The sequence below is a fragment of the Diadema setosum genome, chromosome 16, assembly GCF_964275005.1.
Source record: "Diadema setosum chromosome 16, eeDiaSeto1, whole genome shotgun sequence".
Lineage (NCBI taxonomy): Eukaryota > Metazoa > Echinodermata > Echinoidea > Diadematoida > Diadematidae > Diadema > Diadema setosum.
Genome location: NC_092700.1, coordinates 26,001,626 through 26,017,935, shown reverse-complemented (window position 1 = coordinate 26,017,935; position 16,310 = coordinate 26,001,626). Strand labels below are relative to the sequence as shown.

General features: G+C 38.1%; 1 protein-coding gene across 1 annotated transcript; it reads left to right on the top strand.

The window, feature by feature from the left end:
* Positions 1-2,604: 2,604 nt before the first annotated feature.
* LOC140240269 (clathrin light chain A-like) lies at positions 2,605-16,081 on the top strand. Its single transcript, XM_072320053.1, has 5 exons — positions 2,605-2,801; positions 9,557-9,621; positions 10,295-10,427; positions 10,967-11,078; positions 12,167-16,081. The coding sequence occupies exons 1-5, from the start codon at positions 2,633-2,635 to the stop codon at positions 12,348-12,350; spliced, it is 663 nt and encodes a 220-aa protein (XP_072176154.1). The 5' UTR covers positions 2,605-2,632; the 3' UTR covers positions 12,351-16,081.
* The last annotated feature ends 229 nt before the right edge of the window (positions 16,082-16,310 follow it).

Here is a 16,310-nt window from a genome sequence, read left to right as displayed (position 1 = left end):
ATTTTCTAAATTCTGGATGTTTTTTTTTTTTTTTTTTTTTTTTTTTTAATGCAAGGTCTATTGATGGACCGTGCATATATCACGTATTGCGCCACCTGAAACTCCTCATGTGTAAAATAAATATTCAAACGCACATAGGGCCTACACACGTGCGCGCGCGCGCGCACACACACACACACACACATTATCATAATTATTATGTATTCTTGTAATATCGGTCGATATACTGTAGTTGTTTGCCCCACTTCACCCCAACCAATGACCTACTTCGGCATCGGCTTACGGGGTGACACATCTCACTTCGATCAGAAGCCTTTTTTAAATTAATGATAACATGATATGAGACTTTTAGGAATATAAAGTAAACACTCATCATGTGGCCGATCATCAGTAGTCTTTGGGTCCGAGACATGCTAGAGCCCCAATCGCATTCCATCGACGGCGCCACGTTTTCAAAGTGGGGGCCCACCTCCGGGTTTCATCAGCTAACAAGCAAAATTATGGTGCACTTCCGGGTTTCTTCAGCTGCCAAGGTGAAAAAAAAAAAGGTCTTCAGCGCAAAAACAACGGCCTTTCCGCCCTCACACTTCAAGGTTTCATTCTATCTCTTATATAGTGCCACTTCCAGGGTACTGAAGTAGGGGGAGGGGGGAGGCAAAGTGGTGACACTCTATGTATTCTATATGGTGCAAAACAGTGGGGGGGCAGTCCCCGGTTTCGCCGGCCATGCATTCTAAATATCATGCAGGAAAGATATAGGAGGAAATTCATCAAATCACAATTTTTGCTTCTCCTCACTCTCCCCTACTCTCATTTACTTTTCAATCTGTAGTCCCTCAAAGTTTGTGTTTGAGCTGCTTACAGGCACCGTCTATCTCTCTCCCTCTTGCTCTCCAAATCGTTAAATAGGCCTATACGATACAGTAGGGCACTATATATAAATTGATTTACCCTGATTTACCTTGATTGTTGGACATAAAGTATACAAGAGTTAATATTTGCCCCTCCTCATGCTCTTGAGCCTTGCTGCAAAAACTGATATTTTTACACAATTTGCAAAAAAAAATCATTATAATGATAATGATGATGATGATAATAATAATAATAATAACGATAATAATAATAATAATAATAATGATAATAATAATGATAATAATAATAATAATAATAATAATAAGAAGAAGAAGAAGAAGAAGAAGAAGAAGAAGAAGAAGAAGAAGAAGAAGAAGAAGAATTATAATGATAACTGCAACGATAATATAGGGTCAAATAATAATGATAGGCACTACTGGTATTATACAAAACACAACAAAAACGGCTTTGGCAGACGACCCAAGTGTTATGGTAGAATAAAGATTCCCATAAGAGAAGGGCAAAAGAGGGGAACTCGGAGATGCCAGAATATGAATTAAGGAATCGAAATTCCTATACTGAAAAAAAAAAACAAAAAACGGCAAAGGAGAGGGAGGAAGAGGGGACGCGCGAGAGAAAGCTGCACCATGAACGATTATCTACAATAGGCCTATACGATTGAAGCACGATGATTTATTTTATTGACAAAAAAAAAAAAAAACACGCTCTACTGTCATAACTGTAATTTCTAGCAATTAAAGGGATGGTACAGTATTGGTGGAGATGAGAAATGGGCTTTTAACTTTTTGTGAGACACCAAGAAAACACTTATGATATAGTACAGAAAATATAATTTTAAAAAGGAATTCAAAGTTTATTTGATTAAAATCGGGTTTGGAATGAGTGAAATATCCAAAAAGAAAGTAAAACAAAGCGATCGTAATAAAGTGTGGGTCCCACACTTTATCAGAATCGCTCATTTTTTGATATCTCGGCCATTTCAAAACCAATTTTCATCAAATAAACGTTGAATTCCTTATAGAATTACATGCTCTTTCATATTTCATATAAGAGGTTTCTCATTATCTCACCAAAAAATGTTAGAAACCTGAAATTAGGTCTCAACCAGAACTACACGATCCCTTTAACTCAAACTTTGTGGAACTGCAGTTTACTGGAAAATAAAGGGCATTTCATGCTTAGTCAGGAATTATACTTCTGTATGACAAAATGAGGTCCTAAGTACATATTTTCTTCCTCTGTGTGCCCTCTGAAAAGGGAGAAAATGAAACTAAGGGAGACAGAAATCACTAAACGGCGTACCTGCCATAGGATCACGTCCGCTCTGGGATCACGTAATATACGCCCTCTATCGATCATCCAGCGGTTTTGTTACCCAAATGGCGCCTTTGTTTTTCCCACGAGCGTACTACGAGAAATCGCGAGAGTAAGCTCTCTTAGCGCCAGCTTCTGTACAGCGGCTAGCGATGTTCTGCTTCACTTCGAAGCACCGTACCGTATACATTATGTTAATGAGTCGTTAATGTCTTCTTTTAAAATCCGGATTACATAGGTCTTTGGTAAATTTTTGAAATAAGAACATCATTTTATTTCAAATAAGTTATTCAAGTTTATTTTTGTCTTATCTTCATATCATCTGTGTACTAAAAGTTTGATCATTGTTTAATGCTTATTGTCTTGGAGAGGTGGGCGTGTATTCCGATGTTTTCCGAGCAGTAATTCCGAAATTTACCGAATACGCCCAGTCCACATCTCCAACATGGCCGACTTTGACGAGTTTGAAAAACTTGGTGGTGAAAATGTGCCCGCACAGACGACAGAAGAAGATCCTGCTGCCGCTTTTTTAGCAAGAGAGCAGGATGAATTAGCGGGAATTGAGGATGACAACTTTGGAATCGACACTACCCCAGCAGCAGTGCCAGCTGACGGTAATTATTTGGTCGTGTTGTATGTATTCTGTGCAGTGAGTCGCTAGCCCTTTAGCTCCATCCACATAGCTGTACACACCATTGAACGTGTGTACCGTACATATGTATCATGTGCTGTGCATCGCGCGTACATGGTCTCGGCCACTCACACACACTGTCACTGCATCTGCACTGGACACTGCAGTTGCAGCAGCGGGTTCGGAATGCCTAATTACGGAAATGTGTAATTAAATACCACGACATTTATAGTTTGACTGTGTGTGACGTGACGGTGTGTCATTGTCAGCAAATTGAAAAATATCCAGAGCGTGCTTTTCTCTTTCTGTACGTGTACAAACTACCGTTAGTGCACCAGTTTTCGACAGGACCCAGATTTCGACACCCAGCAGATAATTCTTATTAAATTTTATACTCAGTACAAACGTCTGACTTCAACAATCAACCACAGTCCAAGTTATCAATCACATTTCTAGTCTTATATAAACACTGTTTGTCACTCGTCATCATAATCTGACGGTAGAATATTTAGGAGAAAAGCAACAGAGACGGGAATATATGCGCCTCATTCTCTTCTTCAAGATGCACTACCAATTAGTCAACTTTGATACAAGCACTTATATCATTCCAGTACACCGAGTCACACGGCACATCCATTCAGAGGGCTACAAAATACCAGTTAGCCGTACAGACTACCACCTATATTCATTCTTTCCACGCACAGTGCGAACATGGAATGCCTTGCCACCTGACATCATCTACCCCACCTCTGCAGATGCCTTCCGCCAACGACTGGTGGAGAGGTTGACAGCGGCATAGGAGTGGCCACTCTGTTTTTACTCACACCCTGTTACAGCACTGATGCACCCCAAATGAAAGTTATTATGTTTATATGCACTGAGAGAGCATTATACCTGTCCTGCACCCAATGCACAAGCCTACAATAATCTTTAAGTGTGAAGGATGTGGGCGTAACCCTAAGAAGAAGAAGAAGAAGAAGAAGAAGAACACAGTGTCGGCAGAAATTTTGGTAATCATGTAGAAATGCACACCATGCACACCTACCATTTCCTTCCTTAATTTGTCAATGAAAACTTCTTGTAGCTATCAGAAATGTCAAACTGACGGTTTCATGAAATTTCATAGTCAATTACAGAAGAAAAGTAGCTAATTTTGACTCGAAAGTACGCCGATCGACGGTTTCATGAAATTTCAAAGTCAATTACAGAAGAAAAGTACCGGGTAGCTAATTTTGACTCGAAAGTACGCCGATCGACGACTGTCTCAGCGTAGCATGATGGATGATCGATTATGTGAAAGAGCGATATAACGAGAATAATCGATCGTTGTAGTCTGTAATACAGCCGCTTGTTTGGTGTTTAACCACAATAATTATGTCGGCTCGACAGTATAATGTGGAAAAAAGAAAGTGATCTTGATGCGTCTTTTTTTTTTTATCGTTTTAGTTAATTTTCTCCTGCATGTGACTGTATATCTGTCAACATTTTTCGCTGACTAAATGATGGACGGATAATATGTGTACAAAACAGTAAAAGATATATGAAAAAATGGGAATTATCCATCATGAATATTGCACAATAAAATGGATTTCTACAAAACAAAAGCAAATACTGGGTTGCTGTTTTTGTATACATAATAAAAAATGAAATGGAAAAATAAATACTATCATAAAAACAATTACTTTCTACTGTAAGTTGAACTTATCAATCGAAAACATATTACCATTTCAATTTCAATATTCTGTTTCTTTTTAGGTAAAATGAGCACTTTATGAGAAGTCCAGAATAGTAATACATGATTGTATAACATACACTTTTTGTAATACTATTCTCATTAATTTATTAAATTAGGCCTATGAATGATGAAAATTACTAGAAACAAATTCCCTTTGAATTCAACTTCCTTCTCATCTTCTTTTCTCTCTCTTTCTCTCTCCCTAATAGCCCAACCTTTTTCTACCACTTTTCCTTCAACCACATTCTATTCCCTTCAATACTATTCAAATTAAATAATTTAATCTAAATTATTATCAACTTTTTTCATGATAAAATCAATACTTGCCACAATTTTTAAAGAAAGGATCGATGTCTTAATCCTGGTATGAATAATCGTACCAATAATTTGAATAGTGGTAATCATGATAGTGGCAATGAAAACAAAGAACTATCACAATAGCTCACTTGAGCCTTCGACCAGGGAGGTGGTCCCACGCCTCCCTGCTTCGACTTGGGTGAGCTAACAATAAGAAAAAAAAAATACGAAAAAGAAAGTAGGGCCTTGGGGCTACACGTATTGCACGAGTCGAGTTCGATATTGTTAGTAAGCGGCTAATTAGAGACTACCAGAATCGATTATAATCGTTGACATCGTTCTCTGCGAAATCGGTGCACTTTTAATACGTCGGAGACTATGGTCGCGACCGACGTACTTTTCAACTCCGATTTCTCATTTTTCTTACCTTTTCGGCTTTCTAATTCCATGAAAACTCTCTGATATCGTTCAATTTAGCATCTCCAATAGCTGCACAAAATTTGATTGACAAACAGCGAAGCAAACGGTAGGTGTGCATTTCTACACGATTACCGAAATTTTGATGTTGGCCATTTTCAGGGGTTCAAACAATATGACGCATTTTGTATACATCGCCGTAAAATGAAATTCACCCATGCCGGTTATCTTACTTTAGTATCAGTTTGTTTGCAAATCCTGATGTTTGATTTCATAATCGTCTTTAGTAATTTCATGGCTGAATTCGTGATAATAATGAGCAAACTTGTAACGTTAGAAAGAGTTGGCTTTGAGAATGTGGCACCAGATTTCGACATTCCCATAATCAGACACGTTATAGAGGAAACAACAAGTTCTTGCGCAGGTACTTTGCTGGTTTGCGTCCACAATGCAGTGTACGCATACTGTACGCGCCATGTGATTTATGTGTGATGCGCGCTGTGATTGTGTCGAAAAATGATGCTGGGTGTCGAAATCTGATGCCAGCGACGGCGTGACGGAAATCGCTAAAATTGAACACGAGTGCATTCAAACTGGAATTCGTTCAAGGCATATTATTATTGGCCTTTGTAGCTCAACTTCATATCGAAATTCCGAGGTAAAATGGTGCAGTATTGATGGTAAACAAGGAAATGTGCTAAAGTGTCGAAAACCGGTACCCTTACTGTACCTACGTACCAATTGGCAGTGATTGGTAAAATGGCCAATGCCAACGGGACTGAGATGGAAGACAAACAAATGACGAAATGTAGGCACTAGATTTCTAGTTGAGGCCTAACAGTTACACTAACGAGGTTACAGTTAAACGTTTAGTATACTTTTGGTGAAATCGGCCCCACCGCAGTGCGCGTGCACCCGTGCGTTAGCAAGCAAGTTTAGGTTAGGGTTAGGTTTAGGTTACGGTTGTATTTATGTTTAAATTGGCCGTTAAATTAGTCGAGGGACAAGTCATTAGGAAGTCCTTCCGAGAATAAATATTGAACATTGAAGAACAACGGAAAAAATGGGAGAAAGGGAGAAGGAAAAGATGCTATGCTGTGGAAATCGGCCTCGCCACTGTACATGTATCAATCTCGCTTAAACGCCGTTTGGTGGGGCCGCATTCACGAGTTAATCTGTGGAAGAAAGCCCCACCGCTGTGCTTATCTACCGATGAACGCCACACGTTGGGGCTGAATTCATGAGTATAAACAGGCGAGCCGCCGTAGTATTTAGTACGGACACGCAGTTGTGGGGCCTATTTCACGAGTATGCCATACTTTTATTTGCGGCACCTAGACACTAAATGATTTTGAAACATGCACAAACTCACCCAACAATTCAGTAAGACCCTAGAGCCTAACCTAAGATAGTTGCAGCTGAGTCTCTAAAGTCTAATAAAAGTTAAGTGTAAACACTTTTACAAACTTGTCAGAAAATCTCGATCACTTGAAATGCTGCTCATGACTGTACACAAGCAATCAATTGCAGAATTGGCACAGTGCGAGTACGTACAATGCATGCAATACTAGATGGTGTCTATTAGTAAAGGGGGATTGTATGATCTGATCTGAATGTAAGGTAGATCACAGCGGCTTTTTCTATGGTGTCTTTGAAAAGCTAAAATTTGTTTTCCCTTTTCTCCAACCAAGTTTAGCAGTAGCGCTAGCAGTTGCAGCTTCTATACACAGTGTAGTTGAGCACATGTGTTTGCAACCCCTTCTTTCTCTTTCTTTGCTATCTTTTCTTCTTTCATTTTCAGGTATTTTTAACTTTCCGTTTTCTTCCATTAATCATTTCTTTGTGGGTTTTCTCGTCACACTTTTTCAGTTTTCTAATTAGTCTTACTTTCTACTTAATTGTTCTTTGTTTTCTTCATGCTGCATGGGTTATCTTTTCCTCCATCTACCTTTCCTTTCTTTCTTTTTCCAATATCTCTTTCTTCCATGTATGTATGTTTCATTCCGATGTATACTTTTATTTATTTCCTTTTCGACCAGTTTGATTCTTTCTTTCCTTCCTATTCATCTCATTCTATTATTCTACCCAGTAGGAGCTAGGCCCTACTCTTTTTGGTTTAATCTTAATTCTTCTTTGCTTTCCGCTTTTCTTTTCAAACATTACCATCTCTCTTGCTTTCCTTATATAATGCAAGTTTCTCTTTCTTTCTTTCCTTCCATTATCTTTTGTTTTTATTTGAAGTGTACACTCGTACTTTCTATTTTGTAAACCTTTTGTTTCATTTTTCCAGGTTTACTGGTACATTTTTAGTATCTTTTCATTTATTTCCTTTCCCACTTTTGCTATGATCCTCTCTCTTTATATTCTTTCACCCTTGTCACCTCAACCAATCACTATCACAAGACTTGGTACAAGCTGAGGGAAAGGCAGAAAAGCAGGTTTATCTTTTTAAAGATACCATAGAACTTGCTGTAATCGCTCTGAGATCGCTACATTCAGATCAATCGCTGCGCTTGCTGCCGTGCCGTGAACGTGTTTTGTATACCATTTTGCGCTGTCTGCTCCTGTGCAAGGCAGTGATCTGTAGCTGTGATTGACATACAGCTTTATTCTGAACAAGTGTTTAAAGTGTCAAAACAGCAAAAATTCCATTTCTACTGCAATGGACTTGGGTCTCACTCAGATGCAAATATTTGTGGTTGTTGGATATTTAGAGCGAGTTTGTGCATGTTTGGAGATCAGTTGACAAAGAGATGCGAAAATACACTAGCGCCCAAATGTGTAATAAACGGGGCTGAGATGAACATGATTAAAGAACAAGTAAGATGCCCTAGATACTTGAGGGCGGAGGTGCTAGTGCCCTTTTGCACCAGGTGCCTAAATTCCAGTTTTATGGCATAAAATTCAATCTTTAGCTTTATTCAATATGTGAGAACTTTTTCTTGTCTCTCTCTAGCTCATCATCACTTTCAATCCTCAAAATGATTCACAAGAAAATCAATGGTTGTCTAGAATTCTACACGTTCTCACAGCTGCGTGCAATACAGTCGGATCATTTGTGGATTTGATATGAGTGCAGCGATCCCATAGCGATCACAGAGAGATTTTTTTTTTTCTATGGTATCTTTAAAAGGACAGGCGTGCTTGGGTTTTCCCTTTCCCTCAGCTTGTACCAAGTCTTGCAGTGGTTGATAGAGGTCTGTTCTTGTTCTGTGTTGTGTGCATGTTTTGTGCAGGTGTGTGTGTGTGTGTGTGTGTGTGTGTGTGTGTGTGTGTGTGTGTGTTTGAATGAAGTAAGAATGTGAAAAATGTGAATTTTTGTTTGTTTGTTTGTTTGTTTTTATTTCTGCATTCAATCAAATACAATTTTAATACAAACTTCAAAAAGTACAAAGATAAAGAATAACAAGTGCAGTGAAATAAATCGATAACAGTACATAAATAGATACACATAGGTGATTGCATTGAACAATGTAGATACACAGAAACATAAAATAAGATAAACAGTATTTTTCAGTAAACAACAGAGATCATGGAATGCAGGAGACCACCATCGTAAGCGATTAAGCTTGAAATGGATTTTTGTCAATCTAAAAAAATAGCTATTGAATTGCAGTGTATGGCCCTTGGGAGACAGAGTAGAGAAACAGAGCTAAGAGGAAACACCAGATTGGGGGAATGGATAGAGAGAAACGCTGAAAAAAAAATGGATAAAAAGAAAAACAAAGGAATAACACTATGAATACAAAAATAAATGAACAGAGTTTAGTTTTAGAATAGAAAGTAGCCTTGAGATGGAAAAAAAATGAATATAGAAAAGAAAGAGAGACAGGTTTGGCAAGAAGGGAGGAAAGCAAAAAAGTGAAGATAGATTGAAAAGGAAAAGAAGAGAAGCAGAGAGATGGATTGAAGATTAAAGAAAATATAAAGATGGAAAAAGAATCACAGTATTGTATGAAAAGGAAAGAAAGAATATGAATATTGGAAGGATGTGAGAAGAAAAAGATGTATTAGAGAGGGAAGGAAGCAAAGGCAGATGAAGGGAAAGACAGATGGAAGGAAATAACATAAGAAAACATTGAGAAGAACATTGAGGCAGAGAAAGATATTTCCGTCAAGCTTCAGATGACGATGCTAATGGAGGTATAGTCCTTGAAATGACGAGAAGTAAGTTCTGATTTCAGCGGGATGTTCATGTTTATCATTACAGTAGAACAACTAACGAGTGCAATTTCCTCACTTTTGCTTACATAACCTCTTGTGTTCTTCTGTTGTGTTTGCTTCAATAGGTGCAACCCAAGAAACACAACAGAATGACCTGGACCCTCTTGGGGATATGACGGAAGAGAACAAGGTAAAACATCTTCAAGGCTTGCCAGTTGGTAGCTACATGTCAAGTGTCACAATTTGCGTACTTTATAAACAGGTTGTGACCAATTTTTGCTGTTCGGAATGCTTCCAGCCCTCCCTTTTTTTTTTTTTTTTTTTGGGGGGGGGGGGTCAAATCAGCAATTCCTCCATTATTCTGAGTTTTCATTATGGTACTATTATGTAGCTGTGCATGCATAGAAATATGTTTGCCATGAACTTTTGCACTGTGTAAAAAATGAAATATGCTTTTTTCCACTATGAAGTTGTAGTGTTATATTTTGGGGTTCTGAAAAAAACAAAAAAACAAACAAACAAACAGTGTAAAGTAGCCAAGTGGATTTTGCTGTAGGAAAGTGTCTTTTTAGCAGGAGTCAGGGTTCTTTTCATATGATTTTGAATGTTCATGAGCATTATACTTGTACATGTAAATTGAAATAAGTGCAGTTTTTGCATCAAGAATGTAAATACAGGGTACGACTGATCTGATGTTTCTCTGCTGCAACCATGGAAACGGTAATGTTGCAACTTTATGCAGTAGTAGCAAACCTTGTTTTGACATCGGGGCTCAAATTTGTTCTCGCCGAGTTTACCCTGCATTGCAGATGACGGTTTTGCAATTGAGAACTAATGATGTCTCATCTTCTGAATTTTCACAGCCCGCCGAAGAGCCACAGACTAACGGACCAACCGATATCTACTCTGCAATATCAGTTGCTGACACAAGAGCGAATGAGCCCGAGAAGATCAGAGTGTGGAGAGAAGAGCAAAAGCTTCTGCTTGCCCAAAAAGGTAAGATACCATCTTGCACCCCATTTGAGCTGGGCCAAAATTTCTTAGAACTGAGCACTTTGAAGCATTTCAGAATTCTCTTGGGTCAATGTAAACAGACATGGACAGATGGAGTTGATTCTTTCCATTCTAATTTTCAAATCACCTATAGCAGGTTAAACACAGAGGGATATAAAAAAGGGCTTTATAGCAACTCTCCTTTTTCTGCGTGCTGTGTGTATATATTCACTTTGCATGTAAATTTCACCTGTCATATAAGTGGCATACATGATTGATCATACAATCTCCCAACTATTAAAAAATGTCACAGAAAATTCTCAAACAGACTTGTAGACTGTTTTAATATACTAGTGACTCATTTTTGTTAAACCAAAAAAATTAGAATAAAAGATAAAAAAAGATACCAATACAGCATACAGTAGCTCAAGTGTTTGTCTGCGACATAGGTGGGGCATTGATACCAGTTTTCATAGACCACATAGAACCGCAAATGTTTGGCAATTCCGTTTCATTCTCACCATTTCTGTGTGTCATCCCAGACGAAGAAGCCATGAAGTTGGAGGTAGAGTGGAAAGACACGGCTAACAAGGAGGTCAAGGACTGGTACACAAGGCGAGATGAGCAAGGGGTCAAGGCAAAGGCATCAAATAGGTAAGCCTTCAAATTAATGAATTCTTGTGTCAAGTTTTTATTGCAACTGATTGACACATTAGTTGATGCAAATTGACGTAAGTCATTTCTTGCGTCTAGTTGTATTTATTGCAACTGATTGTCAAATCAGTTGACATTTAAATTAATGTAAGTAAGCACCGATTATTCGGTGTTTTAAGAGTAATTTGAATAAATATGCAGTACCTGCTGCTATAGGGGATAAGAATCGGTGCTGGCCCGTCAGATGAAAGCTCAGCATTCTTGTGGACGCGAAGCCTGTCTAATAATCAGATAACGGCTGGTCTGAGTCAACCTTGCCTAAGTTGAATCTATTAGGACTAAAGAAATACCTTCCACTTAGAGAAACTTCGACTTACGAGGGATTTAAATGAATAAGATATAAAGAGAAGAAGACTTGAAAATACCTTTGACTTCGGCGATTATTTGACTTCTGCGAGGTCGACTAAAGCAAGGTTGAATGTATGTGTGCCCATGATTTCTTCATCATGGCTACTACTAAAACACTGATTAATTGGTGCTCATTTATATCGTCGCAATTAAGTCTTGTGGCATGAAATGCCGAATGACATCAGTTTTTGTTAATAATGAAAGGGATGTAAGAAACAAATGGATGTTTGCATTTTTAACAGAATCCTTCATTATAGTTTAATGGAGGCCATTTTTGTGTGGTACTGAATCATACTGGCATAGATATACGAGCAACATATCAGTGAAAACTGGATTGAAATCAGATTGTGAAGAAGTTGTCAAATGGAATAAATAGTGCCTGATATGATGCTCTAAGGTTAGCTCCAAGTGGCTACACTTACTTGTAATGCAACTACAGTTGTCATGCTTAAATGTTCCTTATTTCAAATGTGTGAAAGGATCATAGTGTAATATTTTGTCACTATGATTTCTGGAATTGATATAGCACGAATGTGTTGTTGCAACTGATTGCCCTACATCAACGTAAATAATTTCATGAATTTGAACAAATGTGTTATGTTGTGTTGTGTTGTGAGATCAATTAGTCTGAAAGAAGTTATCAGAAATGACAGCTCCTCTTCATTTTTCCCCTTTCACAGGGCTGCAGAAGAAGCATTCATCAAGGAGCGGGACGAGGTGACACCGGGCCAGGAGTGGGAGCGCATCGCGCGCCTCTGCGACTTCAACCCAAAGAACAGCAAGAACCTAAAGGACGTCACCCGCTTCAGGTCAATACTCCTCCACTTAAAGCAGTCGGGACTCTCCCCCACCCCTCAAAAATAGCTGGAGGTTCTGTGTGTCTATGTTAAGTGTGTCTCATATTCTTTTTTCTCTCTTTTTATTTTCTCATCTTATCTGTCCAGCTAGATGAGAAAGTCAGGATAGTTGTCATCCCTTGTTGCCTGACCTTTGATTTTGTTTTTCTTTTGTTTGCCTGGTTTTGTTGTCTTTATTTTTAATCAAAGCAGATCAAAACTTTGCTCTCGTAGCTTGACCATGTTTAGAAACCAGCTTTTTGTACTGGATGGCTGTTGGTTGCAAGGTGGTTTGGGTTTCCATGAAGAGAGAAGGAAAAAACAAAAGTTGAATCATGTTCTCCTGGAGGGAAGTAATTTTCTTACTCAGATAATCTGTATCAAGAGATGATTATAAGGTGTGTGTCATGGCAATGGAATTAGTTTCTTTCTGAAAAGAAGCAGTGCAAATTGCTGAGAGTTGGAGAGCTATTCAAGCCATTGTTTAAAATGCATGAATAGTGTAAGAACTTTGCAGAATGTTTGTCAGCGCAGCGCTTTGCTTGGAACATGTTATCTGCCCATACATAGGGTGCTAGTGTATTGCACACCTATTTTTCAAATTAAATTCTTGCATCAACTTTTCTTTTTTTTTATGATTGCAGTGGATTGACAATTGCCCGCATCAGCATAAATAGGCACCAAATTGACCAGTGTTTAAAAAGTGGCCATGATAGAAATCATGGTCATACTTACTTGATAGTCCAAAACACTGATTAATTCAGTGCTTATTTAGATCGATGTAGAGCAATTGCCAATCAGTTGCAACACCCATTTTTTTTTTTGTGTGTGTGTGCAGAGAAGCAAGAAAGAGCAAAACATCTTCGAGTAAGGTTTTGTCTGATGTGTTCTCTAAACAATGTTTAATCTGTGGTGATTTGTGTAACCATGAGGAGAGCCTGTGTAGTGACTGTGGTTGCTGGGAGACCATGTACATGTCGCCATGTCACTTTAAACTTGCCAAAGAAGATGTTTATGTTGCATTTTTAAGTTGTTCCTCAATCATTGAAGAAGAGCCTGATCGATTGAAACATTCCAGGCTACGGCTGAGGAGATGCCTTCAGCCAAACTTTTGCGATACCCTGGCAGTTACGTCATTGTTGCTGAATCACGGCTGTGGCTTCTGTTTGGTACAGCTAGTGAAAAGTTGATGGTACGTAATAGGCATTTGTGCCGTCATTACAACTGCTCCCTCCATGCATTCATTTACTATAGTAACTTACAAGAGTTGGTGGAGGTTGGAGAATTTTCAGGATACTGGAACTCTTTGCCATACCTCGACACATGAATATGTAAGATTAGTGCTTCATTAGTTTGTTTTTCCTATTTTTTTTTCAGATGTGATATCTGAGATTTAAGCTCGTGGCTTTAGTTTTCATACATGCAGCCACGACGGCTCAAGATCTATCCAAACTTTAAAACCAATGTAGCCAAACAGTTATCCAGTGTTAGAAACATGAGAGCAGCTTCTGATCTGCTTACGTATACAAACATAATTTTATATTCAATATTCATTCCTATGAAGGTTAGTGTATCATGGCCCATGTGCAAACACCTCTGTATGATTTGATTGTTCATAGCAAAATACGTCAGTCTCCTTGGTACATATTGTTATCTTGTGTTGTCGGTTGTTCTGTTGTTGAAATATAAACATTGCAGAAGATGTACATACCTTAGTGAAAAAAGAGAGTTTTCCTTTTTGAGATGTGGGAAGTTGGAAAAAAAAAAACCTGTATGTGACACATATTTACTGGTTGTGATATGGACATTGTGATTTTAGTTTGCCATGGATAGGCAAATTTCTGTGGAACATCTTGTCGGCATCATTTCTAGCTACCGGTAGTTGCAGGCTATATTGTTTGTGATCCGTATGAAGACATGAGGATACTTTGTGAATTGAAACGCAGACTGTAATTTTGTTTTATTTATCAGAGTAGCAGGCTCCCAGCAGATTTGATATTATCACACATCATTTTGTTCATACTTCATTTTGTTTTGTTTTGCTTTTTTTTTAATGGCTATATTTCCATAGTTGACCAAACGCAGAATGTGTCCCACCACCAGTGGAAGAGTTCTGGACGATGAGTTTGGCCTGTCATCAAATTTAAGAAATGACAGTTTCACAATAAGAACAAGAAAGCATGATTTCCTTTCCACTCACTATCTCCACCACCCCTGCAATCTCATGATATAGATGGTTATTTTTTTTTTTGTGACACACAGTGTAAACCCATTATCAAAAAGATATCAAAGCATGTATTGAAATGGTTGTATAGCAGTTGAAACATTTATATTTTATCACTAGTTAAAATGTAGTTTTAGCATGTTATAGAAGAGCATGATGAGTTAAACTTCACTATTTCCAGAATAATGCCAGGTTTGAGTTGTATGAGCTCATGAAAAATGGATGCATGCCCTACTTAATATATATTAATTAGAAACTGTAAATTGCTTTCATTTCAGAGGCAATGTGCATGGAAATGTTGATGGGTATTTGTTTCAGACATTGCACTTGTATCAAGCTTCAACTTTGATAGAGTGCAGCCATGGGAATTTAAGATCTGTAGGCAAATGGTTACAACAGATTGTGACAAACCGTCTTGGTGTATGGTGCTCTCAAAGGGGGAAAAATACAGAATGGGGAGAGGCAAGGGGGAACAAAACATCTGAAACAAAAACAGCACTGGATGGAAAGTTGAATTGTCCATGTGCTGTTCATGAACAACTGGACATGAAGCAGCATATTGTCATTCTTGAAGTCTGTGCCAGATTTTGATTTTGTATCATCGCATGGTATTTTCGGTCCCAGGAAAGTTGAAAAAGGTGATGGGTCTCTTCATATAACCTCGTGTGACTTGAAACTACAGAGATCCATCAGCATCATTTTGTCTCTGCATACCTGGCGGTGCCACAGGACAACCAAAGAGCTAACCTTCTCAAAGCTGATTGGTTGTTTCCTACCTGCTGTCATGGTAACCTCAATATCTATGGTTACTTGCATGTTTTGAAGAGCTCTGCATGAAATTGAGGCCCAGGAGAAGAATACTTATTTCAGCAAGTTGATGAGAACACATTTTTCCCCTCACACAACAGAGTGCAAATATATTACCTGTTAGCATTGCGCAGTTATCCCACTGCCCATGTAACACGCCTAGACAGAAATACAGTAGCTTTAGAAAAGCGACTGGCACAGAAGAACTACAAGCATGTATATCCTGTCCATGCATGAGATGTATTGATGGACTGTAATGTACGCAGTATACAATTGTAATGTATGCATTGAGCTAGCCTGTGGATTACATGATATATTTTCATTAATTATCCTCCTAGTCTTCACTGCCACTTAAGATTTCTTATCGCTGTAACCAAGTTGAGCATCATCTTTTTTTTTTTTCAGTCTGAGAACAGATACTGCGTTTCTCTCAACAAGCACCGGTGGAAACAAATTTGCATCCATATTATACGAGTTTAATACCGCTCTAAAGATTTTGTAATCTGTGCTATGTATAAATTTATTTAACAATATCAGGTATGGTTCCCTTTGTCAATGATATTCAAACCTTTTCTTTCACTCCAAATTGTGCATACTGTAAGTATATATTATCTCTGTCAGACATGTAATTTTCTATTAGCAGTGATTCTAGTCCAGACGAGAGCAGACAGTAATTATGTGTTTGTAGTCATGTACAACTGAATTAAATGGAAAGAACATCCAATCAATACTGTTGCAATAGTTGTGTCTCATTTGCTGTGCTTGAATTATGCTTAAGGCTTAATTTGAAAGTTGCTTTTTAAGTTCTTTGATTATCTTGAATTCACATTTATTGTTGCTTTATTCCTATGAAACAAGTAACATGACTTATCAAAACCAATGTCACATACATTGAAAACAATGTAATAGAGAGGTTGTTGCATAAAGTGTAATGTGAACCACTGGTAATACAACCAA

Bases quoted from the DNA above. Each gene is read 5' to 3' on its own strand.
- LOC140240269 (XM_072320053.1), top strand. From the start codon at position 2,633: ATGGCCGACTTTGACGAGTTTGAAAAACTTGGTGGTGAAAATGTGCCC. The intron at 9,622-10,294 runs GTAAAACATCTT...GAATTTTCACAG, and splicing joins ATATGACGGAAGAGAACAAG to CCCGCCGAAGAGCCACAGAC. The intron at 10,428-10,966 runs GTAAGATACCAT...GTGTCATCCCAG, and splicing joins GCTTCTGCTTGCCCAAAAAG to ACGAAGAAGCCATGAAGTTG.